At 37.9% G+C, this 17,290-nt stretch overlaps 2 protein-coding genes across 8 annotated transcripts in view; both read left to right on the top strand.

Annotated features, from left to right (window-relative positions):
* The window catches only part of ATR (ATR serine/threonine kinase), a 78,823-nt gene extending 67,194 nt beyond the window's left edge, over nucleotides 1–11,629 (top strand). Inside the window, exons 33-43 of the mRNA XM_042458525.1 lie at nucleotides 670–767; nucleotides 2,330–2,562; nucleotides 3,574–3,708; nucleotides 4,189–4,389; nucleotides 4,931–5,074; nucleotides 5,758–5,908; nucleotides 6,178–6,334; nucleotides 6,546–6,699; nucleotides 7,255–7,406; nucleotides 7,785–7,890; nucleotides 9,344–11,629. Of these exons, the coding sequence (XP_042314459.1) occupies nucleotides 670–767; nucleotides 2,330–2,562; nucleotides 3,574–3,708; nucleotides 4,189–4,389; nucleotides 4,931–5,074; nucleotides 5,758–5,908; nucleotides 6,178–6,334; nucleotides 6,546–6,699; nucleotides 7,255–7,406; nucleotides 7,785–7,890; nucleotides 9,344–9,517 (1,705 nt within the window). The 3' untranslated portion in view covers nucleotides 9,518–11,629. The remainder of the gene's footprint in view (nucleotides 1–669; nucleotides 768–2,329; nucleotides 2,563–3,573; nucleotides 3,709–4,188; nucleotides 4,390–4,930; nucleotides 5,075–5,757; nucleotides 5,909–6,177; nucleotides 6,335–6,545; nucleotides 6,700–7,254; nucleotides 7,407–7,784; nucleotides 7,891–9,343) is intronic.
* Nucleotides 11,630–13,159: 1,530 nt separating this feature from the next.
* The window catches only part of XRN1 (5'-3' exoribonuclease 1), a 62,765-nt gene continuing 58,634 nt past the window's right edge, over nucleotides 13,160–17,290 (top strand). For 4 of the 7 annotated variants that reach the window (XM_042457049.1, XM_042457050.1, XM_042457051.1 and 1 more), the window contains exons 1-2: nucleotides 13,163–13,410; nucleotides 16,491–16,723. In XM_042457049.1, coding sequence (XP_042312983.1) covers nucleotides 13,336–13,410; nucleotides 16,491–16,723 — 308 coding nt within the window. In that variant the 5' untranslated portion in view covers nucleotides 13,163–13,335. Of the gene's footprint in view, nucleotides 13,411–16,490; nucleotides 16,724–17,290 lie in introns of all 7 variants that reach the window. The other 3 variants (XR_006102818.1, XR_006102819.1, XM_042457052.1) reach the window with 2 other exon arrangements.

The following is a 17,290-nucleotide window of genomic DNA, read 5'->3' as shown; positions in this document are numbered from 1 at the left end:
AATTTTATTTTTGAAAAATCACAAGAGGACAAAATCTTTTCTGTTTTCTTTATGTATAGCTATATTAAGCAAAAACAATTTCACACATTATTTCATAACATATCTTTCCTTAAATATTTTGAAGCTTCACCTTGGGTTTACAGTAGTTTCTGGAAGCTATCACATGCTTTTCCAACAGGCATATATACAGGTCATTCTCACCACTAATTTCTTTTCAGCAAAGAAAATGTTTCCATGGAATAAAATCACTTCCTGGTTTTCAACTACTTTTTTCATTCTCACACCAGCTTAGTGGATCTCCTACAGCCTATTGTGACCTCTTGAAATATTCTCCAGGGGATTGAATGATACTCTGGGGTATCATTAATAAGAAGGAATAAGCTAAAATAGTCACCTTTCAGAAGCCTTCCCTAGAGGGTAGGAGCCTTTCTGTTTGTGGGAAACCGAGTTAAGGACCCAGTTTAGGCACTGGATTTTACTTAGCCTCCTGCAAAACTAAGGAGTCTTTACATCCGTAATTCTAGATTACTACTTATGTATTAAAATATGTGTATACTGCTTTTTGATTCCAGGTAATTATACAAAATGTAGCAATCCTAATGTGATATGTAATTTAAAATAAGATCATCAATAAAAGGCAGAAAGTATATAAATCAATTTTCATTTCAGGTCTTTACATTTTGGAAACCAGTTCATCTATCAGTCAATGCCAAGAATGTTATCCTTGTGGCTTGACTTTGGAGCAAAAGCATATGAATGTGAGAAAGGTAGGGCATTAGCTACATTATCTTTGGGTTATTTCTTTATTCTCTGTTCCGCTGTGTTTTATTTACTGGGCTCTTTGCTGGTGCACAGAGAGCAAAGATAAAAATGGTTCCTAAAGAAGGAGCTATTGACATGTTTATTTAAAACTACTATTGCTTAGCTGCTTTATGTATCTCACTTTAAAGCAATAATAGATTTACTGTCACTTGCTGAGGAGGTCCTAAATATCCTGAAAGTACTACAGGGTAAGGCCTAGTTGATGGATGGATGAAGGACCACCAAAGAATACCAGGTGCTCTTGGCTATATTTCAGAGGAAGGGAATGGCAAACCACCCCTGAGTATTACTTGCCTAAAGAATTTCCCTATGAAATTCATGGGTCACCACAAGTTAGCAAGCAACTTGAACACACACACACATACACACCCCTACCTGCTGAGGCGCAGAACACATTGGCTCTGAAATTTTAATGTTAAATTACTCTCCTGTATCTGCCAGATTCATTTCTTTTAGTATAGGTTTGAATATGTATATGTGCCTTCAAGTCACCTATCAACTTATTTCATAAGGTTTTCATGATTTTCATGGAGTTTTTGATGCTTATAGAATATTGTGACACTTTGATCTATTCTGTTAATTATTTGAGAGAAGAAACTGTTCAGATTGCCATTTTATATTTTTAGTATATGAAACTGGCAGACTATACGCACTCATTGATTTTTCGGTACTACTTGAAAGTAGGTGCTTTTTGGTATGAAATGTTTCCAATGCAAATATATATTTAAAGTTACCTGAACTGAATCAGAGTTCAAATGTCCAATTTAATTCTACCTCTAAAGCATGGATTTGCTTTAGTATATCCATATGTGCAAAGAAAAACTGCTGTGAAATCACTATATATAACTTGATATTTAATGTAATAAATATGCATTTGTTTTAATTTTTAAACTTAATTTCGTTACATATGTGAATAGTTGAAATTTCAGCTAAAATTTAAGTAATAAACTTGATTGTTTTGTTTTATCTGTTCAAATATTAACAGGGTAACAAAAAATGTCACAATAGTGGGACTAATGATTGATTCTTGTTTCTGAGGAAATAGTGCAAGACCACATATCTTGCAAGCCCAGAGTGCGGTTGGTGAAGCATAGTACAGTCCAGCAAACAGATCATGTCCAATAATGTGCAAAACATCTGTATAATGATAGCTTCCTAGGATCTCATTCACTGTTTTACTCCATCCCATTACTATTCCATGCTAGAGAAGACTCATTCATTCAACTGGTATGCTGAATTTTTAAAGTCACAGAATCATGAAGATGGAAGGAAGGGATTAAAAAGGCTATCTTGTCCTATCTCTTCCCATGCAGTAATATATAAGTGAAGCACTCCTAAAAGATGACCATCCAACCTCTGTTTAAATACTTCCAAAAATAAAGAGAACCCACCACTCTGCAAAGTTGTCTGTTCCACTGTCAAACAGCTCTTACAGTCATACAGTCTTTCTTTTCTTTTTTTTTGTTTGGTGAAATAAAATACTAATGTTATGTATTGTGTCACCTAGCTGGTCGCCAAGATCGTAGTCAAATGAAAACTGACTTGGCTAAAATCAACAAGGCAATTGCAGATCATACACAGCTCTTGGCACCTTATCAGTTTTTAACAGCTTTCTCTCAACTGATCTCCCGAATTTGCCACTCCCATGATGAAGTCTTTGTTGTTCTTATGGCAATAATTGCTAAGGTTTTCCTAGCATACCCTCAACAAGCTATGTGGATGATGACAGCAGTATCTAAGGTAATTTCATAAATAAAGTTGTGTTTTTCTTATCAGTAGATTTCTCCCCTCCCTTTGAGAAAAGAGGCCCATTCAGATGTAGGTAGAAACAGAAATCATTTTGCTTATGTGGAACTGCTGCTTTCTTTGATGTGTTTCATGTGCCCTGTAGCCTTATGTGTATCCAAGGTGGGCCTAAAAGAAAAGAACTGGGGACATGTGACACAATGAGGAGCGAACTGCCTATTGCTATTAAATTCTTCATTTTCATTATCTCTTAATGATCAGTTACAATTGTCGAGAGATGCTGATGCAGTTAAGTTAGTTACCCTGAGCAATTTGAAAAGTTTAGCAAATAGAGTTACAAGTGTTGTCAAGTCTTTTGGAGATCTGGACGCTTGAAGCAACTTCTTCCACCTCTACTTGTCTCTTTGAGAGTCTTTATCAGAGACTCCCATCTGATTTGTGATAAGTATCATTTGGGCAAGAAAGCCTTTCTGATGGTCATACCCTGCTTATCCTTAGGAACAAATACCTTTTATTTTAACATCTGGTGTACTTTGTTGGTTTTCTTGTGATTGTTTTAGTGCTGCTATTTTTCTCATGTAACTGTGGGCTGGAGCAGACCGGCAGCTTCAGCCAGCTTGGGGGTGTGGCATTTACACACATCACACTCCTCAGTCACCCAGAAGTTGTACAGGAGATTACATGCAGGCGGCTTCTGGGTGACTTGAGGCATGACATTCAGATGCCATGTGCTCCCAAGCCAGCTTGAAGCCTTCTGAAGCTGTGGTGGGGCAGCTTCAATTTGCCCCAAATAGGAGCAGCTTCTTGCCACTCCTGTTTGGACTGGATTGGGGCCATAGCGTGTGCTTGCTGTGGCCACAGTCCAATTTTGTCAGGGGCAGCTTGAAGCCATCCCTTTGTGGCAGTCTCTTTTATCCCTGCGTTACAGTGTTTGCTTTTGTGTTAGCATAAACTGCCCATGAAATTTTCAAGAATAGTATAGAAATTTGCTATTTCTTTTTTCAGTCATCTTATCCAATGCGTGTAAACAGATGCAAGGAAATCTTCAATAAAGCAGTTCATATGAAGGCATCTTTGGGAAAGTTTATTGGAGATGCAGCTCGCTTAACAGATAAACTCCTAGAACTGTGTAACAAACCGGTAACCATCTGTATAAAAGCTGTTTTTTCCTAAACTCAGTTGCTGGCATTTAAAATAAAGAAGTAGTGATGTTAAATCCTTCAATGCAGATTAGAAGAGCGTGTAAGGCTGCAGGGAAAGGAAGAATTTCTAAACAAACAAGCAAACCCTTCCTCCATTTTGTTGATAGAAACCTTCCATCAGCAGAGAAATACTAGTTGGATACTGCTATCGATATTAAGAGATCTATAACAAGATACAACTGTTGACCCAGAATGTTTTGGGAACTATTTGCTCACTTTTATTCCATTTGGGTTAGCTATAACTCATATTTCACACCCTTAAATTTATTTGGGACAGATGAAGTTCACTTCCATTTCACAGAAGTGAAGGAAGAGCTGGAAACATTTGTCATTGTCTTTGAACATAAAAATTAGAAATGTAAACGAAAATGTAAAAAAGATAATGTCTTTTTGAGCAATATGTCTTATGTTTTTCCAGGTTGATGGGAACACTACCACACTGAGCATGGGCATTCATTTCAAAAGTCTCAAAAAGCTGGTAGAAGACCAGAAGTTCAGTGAGATTCTTATTCCTTTGCAATCTGTAATGATACCAACTCTCCCTTCGGTTCCTGGCACACATTCCAATCATGATCCTTTTCCTGGATGCTGGGCTTACATTGCTGGTTTTGGTGATTCAGTTAGTATCTATTTATTCCTACTTTTACATTTTTATAATGTTGGCATGAGTTTGATTTAAATCATAAATGTTGTTTAGTTGGCTGCAGATGTGCATAATATGTAAAACAAGGTTGGACACAATGTGGCCTCATGCAGTTCTATAGGTGTTTTTTTCCTGGCCAAAAAGGATGACTTGCCTCTCTTGATAGCTTCTAAGTAGAAATCTACATTTTAAATAGGCTGCAAGGTCATATTGCACTATATGTCTCCCCCTGCCCCCCGCACTATGGTGTTTTGTTTTGTTTTCATTTTCTGGCAATTCTTTGCAACCATTATGGCAGAAATTGAGACTCCAGAGCCATTGAAGGTGTCCACCCCAATATACAATTCAGAGGGGGGGAAAGGACTTCGAAAAGGGAGAATGATCTGGATGGAGATCTGAGTGACATTTGTTAGTTATAGTTCTGAGATTGTATGAATTAGATGTAAACAAAGCATGAAAGTGTACAGTTAAACACACACACAAACCCTTAAATAATTATGGCTGTCTTTCCCTCAAGGTTGAAATCCTTCCATCTCTTCAGAAACCAAAAAAAATTACTTTAAAAGGTTCTGATGGGAAATCCTATATCATGATGTGTAAACCCAAAGATGACCTGAGAAAGGACTGTCGACTGATGGAGTTCAACTCACTAATAAATAAGGTTCATTTATTTTCAAATGTATTGGTAGTCTGGATATTGGCAGGTTCCATCTTCACTCAGGCTGTCCATTGACAGTGTTCTGATAAAAATATTCTTATTAAAGAACCTACAAAGCGCATTCATGAAACTAAATACTATCTGTGTTTGTATATGTAGATCTTTGAATTGCTTCTGTGTTTCAAAACACTTGAGATTCCCCCATACACTTTGTCTGTAGAAATTTCCTCCTTAAACGCTCCCCTATGATACTCTCTTTTCATGGCCCCAATGTTGTTTTCCCCTCAAGAATTAAGAATTCTTCCTTATTAGGTAACAATAGGGCATATATACACAGCTAGGTGCTGTGTGTATATGTGTATCCATATGTACACACAAATGTAAATTTAAAATGCCAGCTTTGGCATACCAAAGATCTATGTCTTGCTTTTATTCCATATATAGTGGGATTCTGTATAAGTAGCTGTTGTCAATTTTAAAATGATGTCAGTTGTATAACCCTGCATGAGTAAAGAGTTTTTTTAAAAAAAATTGTTGTTCTTTGATAAAATAAAGAAAGCAAATGATATTTGTATATCGAATTTGTATAAATTCAGAGCCTGTTTGAACTGTAAAACAGAATATTTAAATGGAAATGAATTACATTTTATATTGGCCTTATGGCTGATAACATGTTTCTACCATAGTGTCTAAGAAAAGATGCAGAATCACGGAGACGAGAACTCCACATCCGTACTTATGCTGTTATTCCTTTGAACGAAGAATGTGGAATAATTGAATGGGTGAACAACACAGCTGGCTTAAGAAATATCCTGATCAAATTGTACAAAGAGAAAGGTAAATAAATACATTTTTAAAATGTTCTAAATAGAAAAACAAAAAACAAATATGTCTACAAAGGAAAACAAGAGTACATGAAAAAAAAGCAGGTGGGATGTTCTAAAGTCCTCCAGAACAAAACATACTGTTTTGCTTTTATTTATTTATAAAATAAATGATACAAGCTCAGCTTCATAGAAGCAGTGTTGCTTTACTACTTTACTCAACCAGCTGTTGTTAGCTACTGTAGCTGAACAGCACCAGCTTGACTGATTTTCCTTTTGTAGGTATCTATATGACTGGGAAAGAACTACGTCAGTGTATGCTTCCAAAGACAGCACCTTTGTCCGAAAAACTGAAAGTTTACAAAGAAACCCTACTTCCCCGGCACCCTCCAATTTTTCAGGAATGGTTTCTGAGAAAATTCCCTGATCCAACTTCATGGTCAGTTGATGTAGTTTTGTAACTGTGCTACTGTAAATCCACAGGTTTAGAAAGAGGACGAAATTTAATGTAGCAGAAATTATGAAGACAAAGAGTTTACTAATCATAATAAATTTAGTTATTTGCTCTGTGCACAAACCCTACTTATCCACAATTTCCCCCCCAAAATACCAAAATTACACTAGCAACCCATGGTATTTGTTCTTTCTAGGTACAGCAGCAGATCAGCATATTGTCATTCCACTGCAGTGATGTCAATGGTTGGATATATATTGGGTCTTGGAGACCGTCATGGGGAGAATATTCTGTTTGATTCTTTAACTGGTGATTGTGTACATGTGGATTTTAATTGTCTATTTAATAAGGTGAGAAATTAAATATACAGCTTTTTGTTGCTCTCATCTAATTGGAAATTACTTTCCCTTTCAGAACTTACACAAACATCATACATGCTCTCAAGTGCTTGATAAGTGAAGCCATTATGTTTGAAATTGTGTTATGAATGTCCTGCTGTGGTGCCTTCTGGAAACATTCCTGTACATTTTCAGAACAAGTTTAATTTTCAGTTATTTGAATTTCATTTTTTTGCACCCATACACTAAATGATTTGCCAGGAAGGTACACTAACTTTATTTTTATACTGTTTTCCATACACATGTTATCCAAAGGCAGTTCATAACAAAGCATGACACACATGAAAATACATCAAGAGGATGTCATTGTTCCTATAAAGAAAAATTAAAACATATGTTGTTAATTGCAGTGTGAATTGAAAATTCTGTGATAGTGCACCATAAATTTTACAAGCATGTAACCTGAATATACTTTGGTAGAGGTAAACAAAAGCATAATGAGCTCCACTGTGAGAAAAACAGACTCTCTTGAAATTCCAGAATAAACTTTTTCCTATTCATTTGAAGGGAGAAACTTTTGATTTTCCGGAGATTGTTCCATTTCGTCTTACTCATAATATGGTCAATGGGATGGGTCCAATGGGAACAGAAGGACTTTTCCGAAGGGCTTGTGAAGTTACACTAAGACTTATGCGTGACCAGAGAGAACCACTAATGAGGTACATTAACAGAGTGGTTTATCTCACTTTACAATATAAACTCTTTAAAACCAGTGCTATTTTTCGTTATGTAATGAAAAATATCCTGCATACAATGGGGATGTGCAAACAATTATCTGAGGTTCTACCTTTCCTTGGAATTCACACTTTTGCAGCCATGCCACACTGAGTGTAATATAGCTGTAATATTGATGAGTACTGGCACATTGCCTGTTGTTTCTTCTGCTTCTCAGATATTTTAAAATCAGTGGGTTTTATTTGAAAGGGCAGGGAGATGGAATCCCTGAGATTGGGATGTTTTACTTCCATCATAACTACAATTGTAACTGAACATATTTTCTCACGCAATTGATTTCTGTTTTTCAAAATCTCATCTAGTGTTTTGAAAACATTTCTCCATGATCCTTTGGTGGAGTGGAGTAAACCAGTGAGAGGCAGTACAAAAACCTTAGTGAATGAAACTGGAGAAATTGTCAATGAAAAGGTGAGCCGGAATTGGTCTGCAGGGTTGCTTTAGATAAGAATATTGACTGCCTAAAGTTGCTCAGTTTGTTTTGTTTTTCCAAACCCAGTATCTGAAGCTAAGTGATACACAGTATGGGTTTCTTGAAAAGAAAAACTTGGCAGCTGCAACATGGATAGGTAGCCATATAAGATGGGTGCTGTCACATTTCTGCTGAACTTTTATTTTTCCCTCTACAACTATTACCCATGCAATAATGACATTTAGCAACCTCTAATGAAAAATTTTTCCCCCCTCCATTTATCAGTTCTAGCATTCAGGAATAAAGGATGAAAAACAGCTGTAACTTAAGTCTACCATTACATTATTTAATGTCAAGTAGTATCTATCAATCACCTGATTTTGCCCACATCAGCTCAGTTCTCAATAGGATTGCACTAATATTCAGATTTCACTATGACTAAAAAATTTATAATTGCTGTTATTGCAAAGGTTTGGGCTGGATAGCTGCTGCTATGCATGAAAGACAGTATCCTTGTCCACAAAGCCACAAAAATATAAAATAATACAACAAAGAGACTTGACACCCTAAAGACTATAGAGGTCTACAAAAACTTTTTAGCTTCTTAAGTCACTGCAGCAAATGAACATTGCTATACCCCTTGCCCTCAAAGAAAGACTGTAAGTTAGACAAGGACAAAAAGAAGAAATAAATATATACCATTAATACATTTTAAACTCGATCTAAATCCCAGTCTTCCCTTGGTCCAATCTCCTGCTCTTTGTTTCATGCTCATTACAATTCCCCGAGGATCATTTTGATGATCAAATGAGAGACCACCATATAAGCCATTTTATTCTTCTTGTATGAAGCATGGCAGATCATTATTACACACACCATACTTTCTTTTCACCTGATATCTGACTTTCTACCCAGTTCACAATATGTTCAAGTCCCATTAAATACAGTGGTATAGTACAGTGTCCCTTGTACAAAATGGCAAAATCAAGGTTTGCTTTTTGGAATTTATAGTTTAAAAAAATATTTTCAAGCCATGAATGTTTGAATCCATGAATACAGAGCTTCTCTGAATACAGAGAGCTTCTCATTTAACTTTCTAAAATTCACTGCTGAGTCTGGTTCTTTATATTACTAAAATACGAATATGGCTTTGTAACCCTAATAAAATAAGGAGATTTTAAGGTACCCCACACCTTACAAGTTCAGTGAATCCAATCAACTTTTGATTAAGAATTGGGAGACCACCATTTGAAAAACATTCCTTATTTTAAAATTGTCTTTTCCTTCAATGTGTACATAGAAAGAATTCAGAAAAAATATATGAAATCTCCACTCAAAAATAGGTTTTATCACTACTTTGGTACTGCTGGAAAGGGGATGGGGCGACCTATAACATCTAATATTGGGAGAAAGGTATTCCTAATAACTGGACTGCTTTTTGCTTGTTTTCAGGCTAAGACCCATGTCTTGGATATTGATCAGCGACTACAAGGTGTAATCAAAAACAGGAATAGAGTAAAAGGCCTACCATTGTCAATTGAAGGACATGTTCACCATCTTATCCAAGATGCAACTGATGAGACCTTGCTGTGCCAGATGTACCTTGGCTGGGCTCCATACATGTGAAATACTGCCATTTACAAATGAGTTGTCACAACTACTTTTTATTAAAGAGAAAGAAGGAGCTGTTACTCATTTAAAAAGAGCTGTTTCTACTTCGGAAATTTCTAACTGTGCATGTCTGTTTCAGTGTGTGTGCATAGTTTTTGTTTATATTGTATTCTTGTATATTAATACTTTTTATTTTTATATTTGAAAACTCATTTATATATTTGAAGCCTTTTTAATGTTTCCTTGTAGTATAAACTACTCAATACACCATTTTTCTACTTTGTACCTAAAAATCACCATGGATTAAATGGAATATGCACTGATGAAATCACAGTGGCAAACATATCTTCATTAAGTCAACTAGTGCTTTTCAACTGGTGTTTTCTGAAACAGAGAAGGTATATCTCTGATTTACAGTGGAGAGCAAAGACCCTGTTAAAGAAGGTGCACTGAAGGATGATAGTGCTTTGTTTACATTTACTTTTTTGTTGTACACCTATAAGATGTGTTTGAAAGTGTCAGAATGTCTACGTGGGTCCATATGTATTTCCACATCTCAGCTGTAAAATTCTGTTAATGGAGAGGATTCTGGATACTATATATGCCAGTTTGTTTTTTACCATATTAGCATTCCTGATTAGTTTTGCCATGTAGTCAGGAGTGTTGTATCTAACCAGAAGATCTATTCATGTAGCATTATCAGTAGCTAGACTTGCATAAATTGGCAAATGAGGTTTTCCACAGCATGTACATAACAACTTTACTGTATATCTGTCAAGTTGCCTTGAAAAGTCACCAAGACAATTCCTTCAACCCTTGTGTTTTATTAGAAGCACAGTGGCCAGCAACTTTAGTTCTAGGGATAGCCACTTGGCATTAAATAACAGCCTAGCCAGAAGGGTCACACAGTGTTTATTCCCACATCCCTACTTCACAGAAAAGGAAGGAATAAAAACTAGGTGGCATGGTCCGTTAAGCACAGTTTTGCCATTGTTACATCATTGTTTCTATAGAGAAAAAGTAAACAGTTTTGTTAGTACAAATTTAAAAGAAACTGATAAAAGTTTAAACTACACTTGGTGTTGAAATCATACGTCTCACACTCAGATGTTTCCATTATTCTCACAAATGAAAATCACTTCCCGCCGCATTCTGCTGCCAGAAGTGTCAGCTGTATCTAAGAGCTTTCCACCAGTGGAGGGATACCAGCTAGATGAAACATACAACCTCTCATCAAATAAACCTGTAATTGTGGATGATCTGAACAGAAATAGGCTGTGTTTAGATGTTTAATTGATACATATGCTACAATAAAAATAATGAATATAAATAACACTGGTTATTACAGTTGCAGACCAAGCAACAATAAACATCAAAGATTTTTATAAACTCTTTTCAACTAAAAATCAATCTGATTTTCTCTTTGTGTATATATGTATTCCTGTGCATGCGTACAAATGTCTGAACAACGTTTTACAAACAAGCTGCACCAGAATTTGTTCTGCCTTGCCCCAGTTTTGGAGCTTAAGCACTGTGGTTCCTAAACTATCTGCTTTACTAGGCACTAACAAGAACCTGAATCTCCTTAGCTTTGGATGAGTATTGCTTGATGGACTTTCAGAACTCAAAAGCTACTACTGATATACTTTTCTCATAGAACTACAATTAGGATTTATGTTGCTATTGACATTCTTTGAATTGTGTGTCTTTCCTAATCCTACCACAGACAACTACTTTTCAGACTTGAAAGCAGACTTGATTAGCTTTTGATTCTAATGGGAGCGGAATCATGGATTATTCTTAGTTGCCTGTTTTAAAATGCTGAGCTTGTCTTTCTGAGCAGTTAAATTACATGCACTTTTAGTGTATGTTATCAGTAGAAAATACATGAGAAAAATCCACAATAAAGTGTGCTGTTTAGATGCAAAGTTGTTTTTCAAAAAGTCATCTCAAAGCAGTAAACCTCTAGCCCAATGCGATCTTTCCCCTACAATAAAAAAGTCTTTGCAGAAGTAATGTAAGGGCTGAGAAATAGGGCCTTCTGGGGGAAAACATTCTACAGCTTCTCAAAGTGAACTACAGAACTTTGTTTCAAGAAGGAGGTGGGCATAAACTTGGTTTGTTGTTAAAGGTATATCTGATTTGACATAGAGATGCTATGCCCTAGGTATTAACCATTATGAGCCTTGAAACCTCTGAGTTATGGTGACTAAGGCAACCCCATCTCAGTTTTTTCTTGGCAAGGTTTGTTTAGAGGGGGTTTGCCATTCCCTTTCCTGCAAGGTTGATGCAGTATGGCTTGCACACTCAAGAGGTTTCCATGGCTGAGTGTGGATTTGAACCCTCGTTTCCCCAAATCCTACCTTGACCTTCAGTACTTGCTCCATGTCTTTGTTTATGCTAGCAGTATTGTGCCCTCTGCTTATCTTAGGTTGTCAATGTTTCTCCTATCTCCACTCCCTCTGCCTCTGACTCAGCCTGCTCTGTATATTTTCTGCATACAGGTTAAATAAACAGGGTGATAGTGTGTATCTTTGCTTGACCCTTTTGCAGATTGGAAACCACTGTGTTTCTCTGTATTCTGTTCTGACGGCAGCCTCCTCGTGTCCTGAGTATAGGTTAAACATCAGGACATTCAGATGTGGCACTCTCATTCCTCTATTTGCAAGCCATCACTTTTCATGATCATGTTGTCAGAGGCTTTACTGTAGTCGATGCAGCACAGGAAGATTTTCTTCTGGAATTGCCCAGTGAACTCCATGATCCAATGTATGTTTGCAATGTGATCCAACACTCAGCACTATGCCATGCTGCCTACAAATCCCCCATTTTTTTACCAAGTCCATTCCTTTTGTTGTAGTTTCCTTACTGACTATCGTTTCATTTTCCCCTTGTTCATTATGGAATGCTGCAACGTTACAGAAATTGCCAATCCATAAACAGCTGTTTTCCCCTTTTAGTAGCTTTTTAACCCTTGACATCCGCAGCCTGCATATGTGTGTGTAAGTAAAGTGCAATTTCCTTCTACTTTCACCACTGAGTGTCCTTGAGCAAGTCACACTCTCTCAACCTCAAAGGATGGCCAGCCTCTGAAGAAACTTGCCAAGGCTGCATCTGCACTGCAGAAATAATCCAGTTTGACACTACTTTAAGTGCTACGGCTTTTTGGTAATTGTCATTTTGGGAGATATTTAGCTTTCACTCTTAACTACCATTCCCAGGATTCCATAGCATTGAGACATGGCAGTTAAAGTGGTGTCAAGCTAGTTTATTTCAGCAGTGTAGATGCAGCCCCCCCAAAACCCCTGTGATTGGGTTGCTATAAGTTGGAAAATGACTTATCGGATCAGAGTTGGAAGAGGCAGCAAGGGCCACCCAGTCCAACCTCCTGCCATGCAGGAACTCACAACCAAAGCACACCCAACGGATGGCCATTGAGCTTCTGTAGGAGACCTCCAAAGAAGGAGGCTCCACTCAGAGGCAACATACTCCACTGTGGAACAGCTGCTCTTGCTGTTAAAGAAGAGAGAGCTCAGGGCTCAGCCCTCCACGCCTGCGCTTCCCTCGAACTGCCTGCAGGGGGCGATGGCGTGCGTGCGTGCGTGACGCCGTCGCCTTGTTTATCTTTGGACGCCGAGGCAGCCGCTCTAGCCGAAGCCTGCCATTCTCTATGGCTCAGGGGGCCTTGGCGGAAGTGAGCGTCGAGGCTGAGAGAGAGAGAAGGAAAGAGAAGGTGGGCGCAGGGGCCGAGCGCAGAGGGCCCTTCTTTCTGTCGGGGCTGGCGCTTGGAGGGAGGCATAGCAGCTGCCGCCTCCGCCATCACCATCATCACCATGGGAGTGCCCAAGTTCTACCGGTGGGTCTCGGAGCGCTATCCCTGCCTCAGCCAAGTGGTCAAGGAGCACCAGGTGAGCAGAAGGCAGGAGGGCTCCCCTCCCAGATCAAGAGACATCTGTCTGTCTATCTATCTGGCCCCATTAAATATATAGACAGAGCAAAATGGTGTCTCTTATTAAAAACAAATGGAAAACCAAGGTTTCAGATTTGGAATTCAACCTTTTTGGGAACATTTTCAGACCGTGGATGCTTGAATCCGTGGATAAAAACATCAGCGTATAAGGAGGGCAGACTGTGTGTGTGTATATATATATATAATGTGTGTGTGTGTGGTTGTTATTGTGTGCCTTCAAGTCGTTTCCCACTTACGGTGAGCCTGTCATGGGGCTTTTCTGGCAAGGTTTGCCTTGGACTTCCTCTGAGGCTGAGAGAGTGTCACTTGCCCAAAGTCACCCAGCTTTTCACAACCAAGCTGGGAATTGAACCCTGGACTCCAAAGTCGTAGTTCAACATTCAAACTACTGCACTACACTAGCTCTCTCACGTGTGTATACACACACACACACACACACACACATATATGTGAGAGAGCCTGTGTAGTTCAGTAGTTTAATTGTTGAACTGTGACTCTGGAGATATATGTCTTTTTGTCTCTCTCTCTTTCTCTATATGTGTATTACACACATACACGTGTGTGTGTATCTATATCTTCACATACTTGTGTATATACACGTATATATATATATACACATACAGCACTTGTGTGTATACATGTGTATATATATCTATCTATATATACAGTAAATATATACACAACACACACAATATATATATATCTCCATGTACATAGATGTGTGTAATGTCTATACACATATGTGTGTATATATTTATATATCCATGTACTTATGTGTGTGTATATCTATCTATCTATCTATCTGTCTATCCACATATATATGTGTATGTGTGTATCCACATACATATCTATCTGCCTATCTATCCATATACATGTGTGAGTATACACTAGTCCCTTCCTGTTTGTGGATTTGGAGTCCACAGTCTTGCTCATTCGCAGGCGGCAAGCGAGGAGGAAGAAAATGGGGCGCATGTGGAGCCCTGCAGGGGAGCATGGGCCCATTTTAAACAGTAGGCTTTGAATAGTTATGATTTTTCTGATTCGCAGGGGGTCCAGAATGGAAGGGTTAACTGTATATATATATATACACATCCATGTACATATATGTGTGTGTATATCTATCCACATATGTGTGTATGTGTGTGTATCCACGCACATGTGTGTGCATATCTGTCTGTCTATCTATCCACATATATTTGTGTGTGTACCAGTAGTAGGCTTTGAATATTTGTGGTTTTTCTGACCCAAATCATCTCAAGACACAGAAGATGTGGGACTTTATTACTCAGCCACCTGTTGCTGAGGCTTGGCCCATGGAGGTGGAAAGCCAAAATATTGTCTACCAGAGTTTCCAGTTCCAGTTTTAGAATAATCCACTTGTTCTAAAAGTGACTTTGTTGTTGTGTGCCTTCAAGGCGTTTTTGACTTATGGTGTCCCTATGACAAAACTGTCATGAGGTTTTCCTGGTAGAATTTGTTTTGGTTGCCTTCTTCTGAGGGTGAGAGAGTATAACTTGCCCAAGATCACCCACTTGGTTGCCATGGCCAAGTGGGGATTTGAACCTTGGACCTGGTCCAGCATTCAAACCACTACACCATGCTTGCTCTCAAAAGTGACTACAATTATTTGTTTAGAATACATAGGCTATTTTTCTTTTGGGAGTGTCACATTTTTTTAAAAAATAGGTGCTGAAGTCCTTTTTAACTTAGGTAAGTATGTTAGTTTTGGAGTGAAAAGTGTGCATTCAGAAACATGAGGTTTCCATCTACATCACTTAGGAAAATTATGGTTACGTGAAACCCTTTGTTCATCTGATGAAACCATAATGTAACTCTTCTTCATTCAACAAACAAGTGTTGATTCAACAAACAAGTGTGAGGAAGAGGAGTATTGCAGTATTTGTTACTGTTGATGCCAGAATAGGAAGAAAATACAATTTTTGTTATCCACACACTTAATACATGTCAGGTTCTGCCAAAAGAAATCAACATAAAAGATTATAGTTCTAAAAATATATATAGTTAACACTATATTCACAGAGAGTAGATAAGGATAGTGCCTTATTTTGTTGAGGTTTTCTTCTTATCTTCGCTTTTCTCAAAATATATTACAGAAGGCAGAATAGCTGTGGGAGCCTTCCTTGCTTTTTGACTGCTTGCATGTAACTATGCTCTGAAAATAGTGAGACAATTCTGTTTTTCCGAAGATCAGGGATTTATATACAGTTGTCCCTCCGGATTCACTGACTTCCCGTTTGCTGTTTTGAATTTCCGCAGACGGGAAGCTGGGAGGGACAAAATGGCACATGCGCGAGGCTGTGCGCAGAAGCATGTGGCCATTAAAAACTATGCGGCTCCAATATTTGCAGTTTTTCCAATTGCACCATGAACCCCCCATGAATCGGAAGGGACAACTGTACGTCCTTCCAGAAGTCATTCTTTCAAATTACTGTATATAATCGACTATAAGTCAACCTCATGTATAAGTCGAGGGCAGATTTTGGAGCCAAAATTATGGTTTTTGATATGACTCATGGATAAGTCAAGAGTAGAATTTAGCAGCATGTTACAAAGGATCTAAAGGATGAAGCAAGGGAAAACAATGCCAAAGAACTTACACAATTCCAGCAGGGATAACTGTGCTTATAATAAAAAGTGGATGGATGAGAGAGTAGAGAGGTTGGTGCTTCCAGGACAGATAACTCTTGCCTTTCACCAATGGATTGTTCCTTTTTTTTAATAAGAGTTAAAGTACAGTATTTACACTGACCTATGGATAAGTTGATTTGTGTTTTTTGGGTCCAATTTTTTGACTGAAACTTCTAGACTTATACATGACTATATGCAGTATGTGTCTCAAATAGAGATGAAATTAGTTATTGAATTGAGGTAATTTTTTTCACCAATTCATGCAGAATCACATTAAGAGAAATGATAGTGGAGCAGTCTTACTGAGAAGACCTCACCAAATATATTCCTTGGTGTGCCTGTGTTATTTCTTTTATTATTATTTTTTAGATTCCAGAATTTGACAACTTGTACCTGGACATGAATGGTATCATTCATCAGTGCTCACATCCTAATGATGATGATGTTCACTTCAGAATTTCTGAAGATAAAATATTTGCTGATATATTTCACTATTTGGAAGTACTGTTTCGCATTATCAAACCACGGAAAATTTTCTTCATGGCAGTCGATGGAGTAGCTCCGAGAGCAAAAATGAATCAGCAACGTGGCAGGCGCTTTAGGTGTGTGTGCGCTCTTCTTTATTTTAACCTCATACTTTCTGAATTCAAAAGTTGTTGTCTGTCGGAGGCTGTTACCTGTTTTCCGTTGCTGCCTCAACATTGCTAATTGTTGAGACATCCTTCAAGAATTGTTGGTTGTCCTTACTGCCAAAATTTGTAGTCACCAGCTCATTGCCCTCCTTTTTCCTCAAGTACCGCAAAGCCTCTACCCTCTTTTTGGAGACTCCCCCTCCCATTTCTTCTCAGGATATATGGGGAAAAGGCTATATGAGGGCGGGGTATGTGTGTGCACTGTAGGTTGATTTTCCTAAACAAGTGTGGACTACCACTGAGTCCATCCAGTTTTTTAGGAGTTCCTTGGTGTACAGGGTTCTCCTCAGCCATAGTCCAATGCTCAAACCACTACACCATGTTGGCTCTGAGTAGATATTATAAAACTACTGTATTTGAATCTCATATCTACCTGTAATTGATGAAGTGATCATAAGCAAGCTACTGTCCCTCATTTTTCATTCTCTCTGCCCCCACATCTACAGTATGGAGATTATAAATACAATCATATACTTT

This window comes from Sceloporus undulatus, chromosome 3 (assembly GCF_019175285.1).
Source record: "Sceloporus undulatus isolate JIND9_A2432 ecotype Alabama chromosome 3, SceUnd_v1.1, whole genome shotgun sequence".
NCBI classification, from domain to species: domain Eukaryota; kingdom Metazoa; phylum Chordata; class Lepidosauria; order Squamata; family Phrynosomatidae; genus Sceloporus; species Sceloporus undulatus.
Note: the sequence above shows the minus strand (reverse complement) of the source record. Positions and strands in the feature narration are given on the sequence as shown.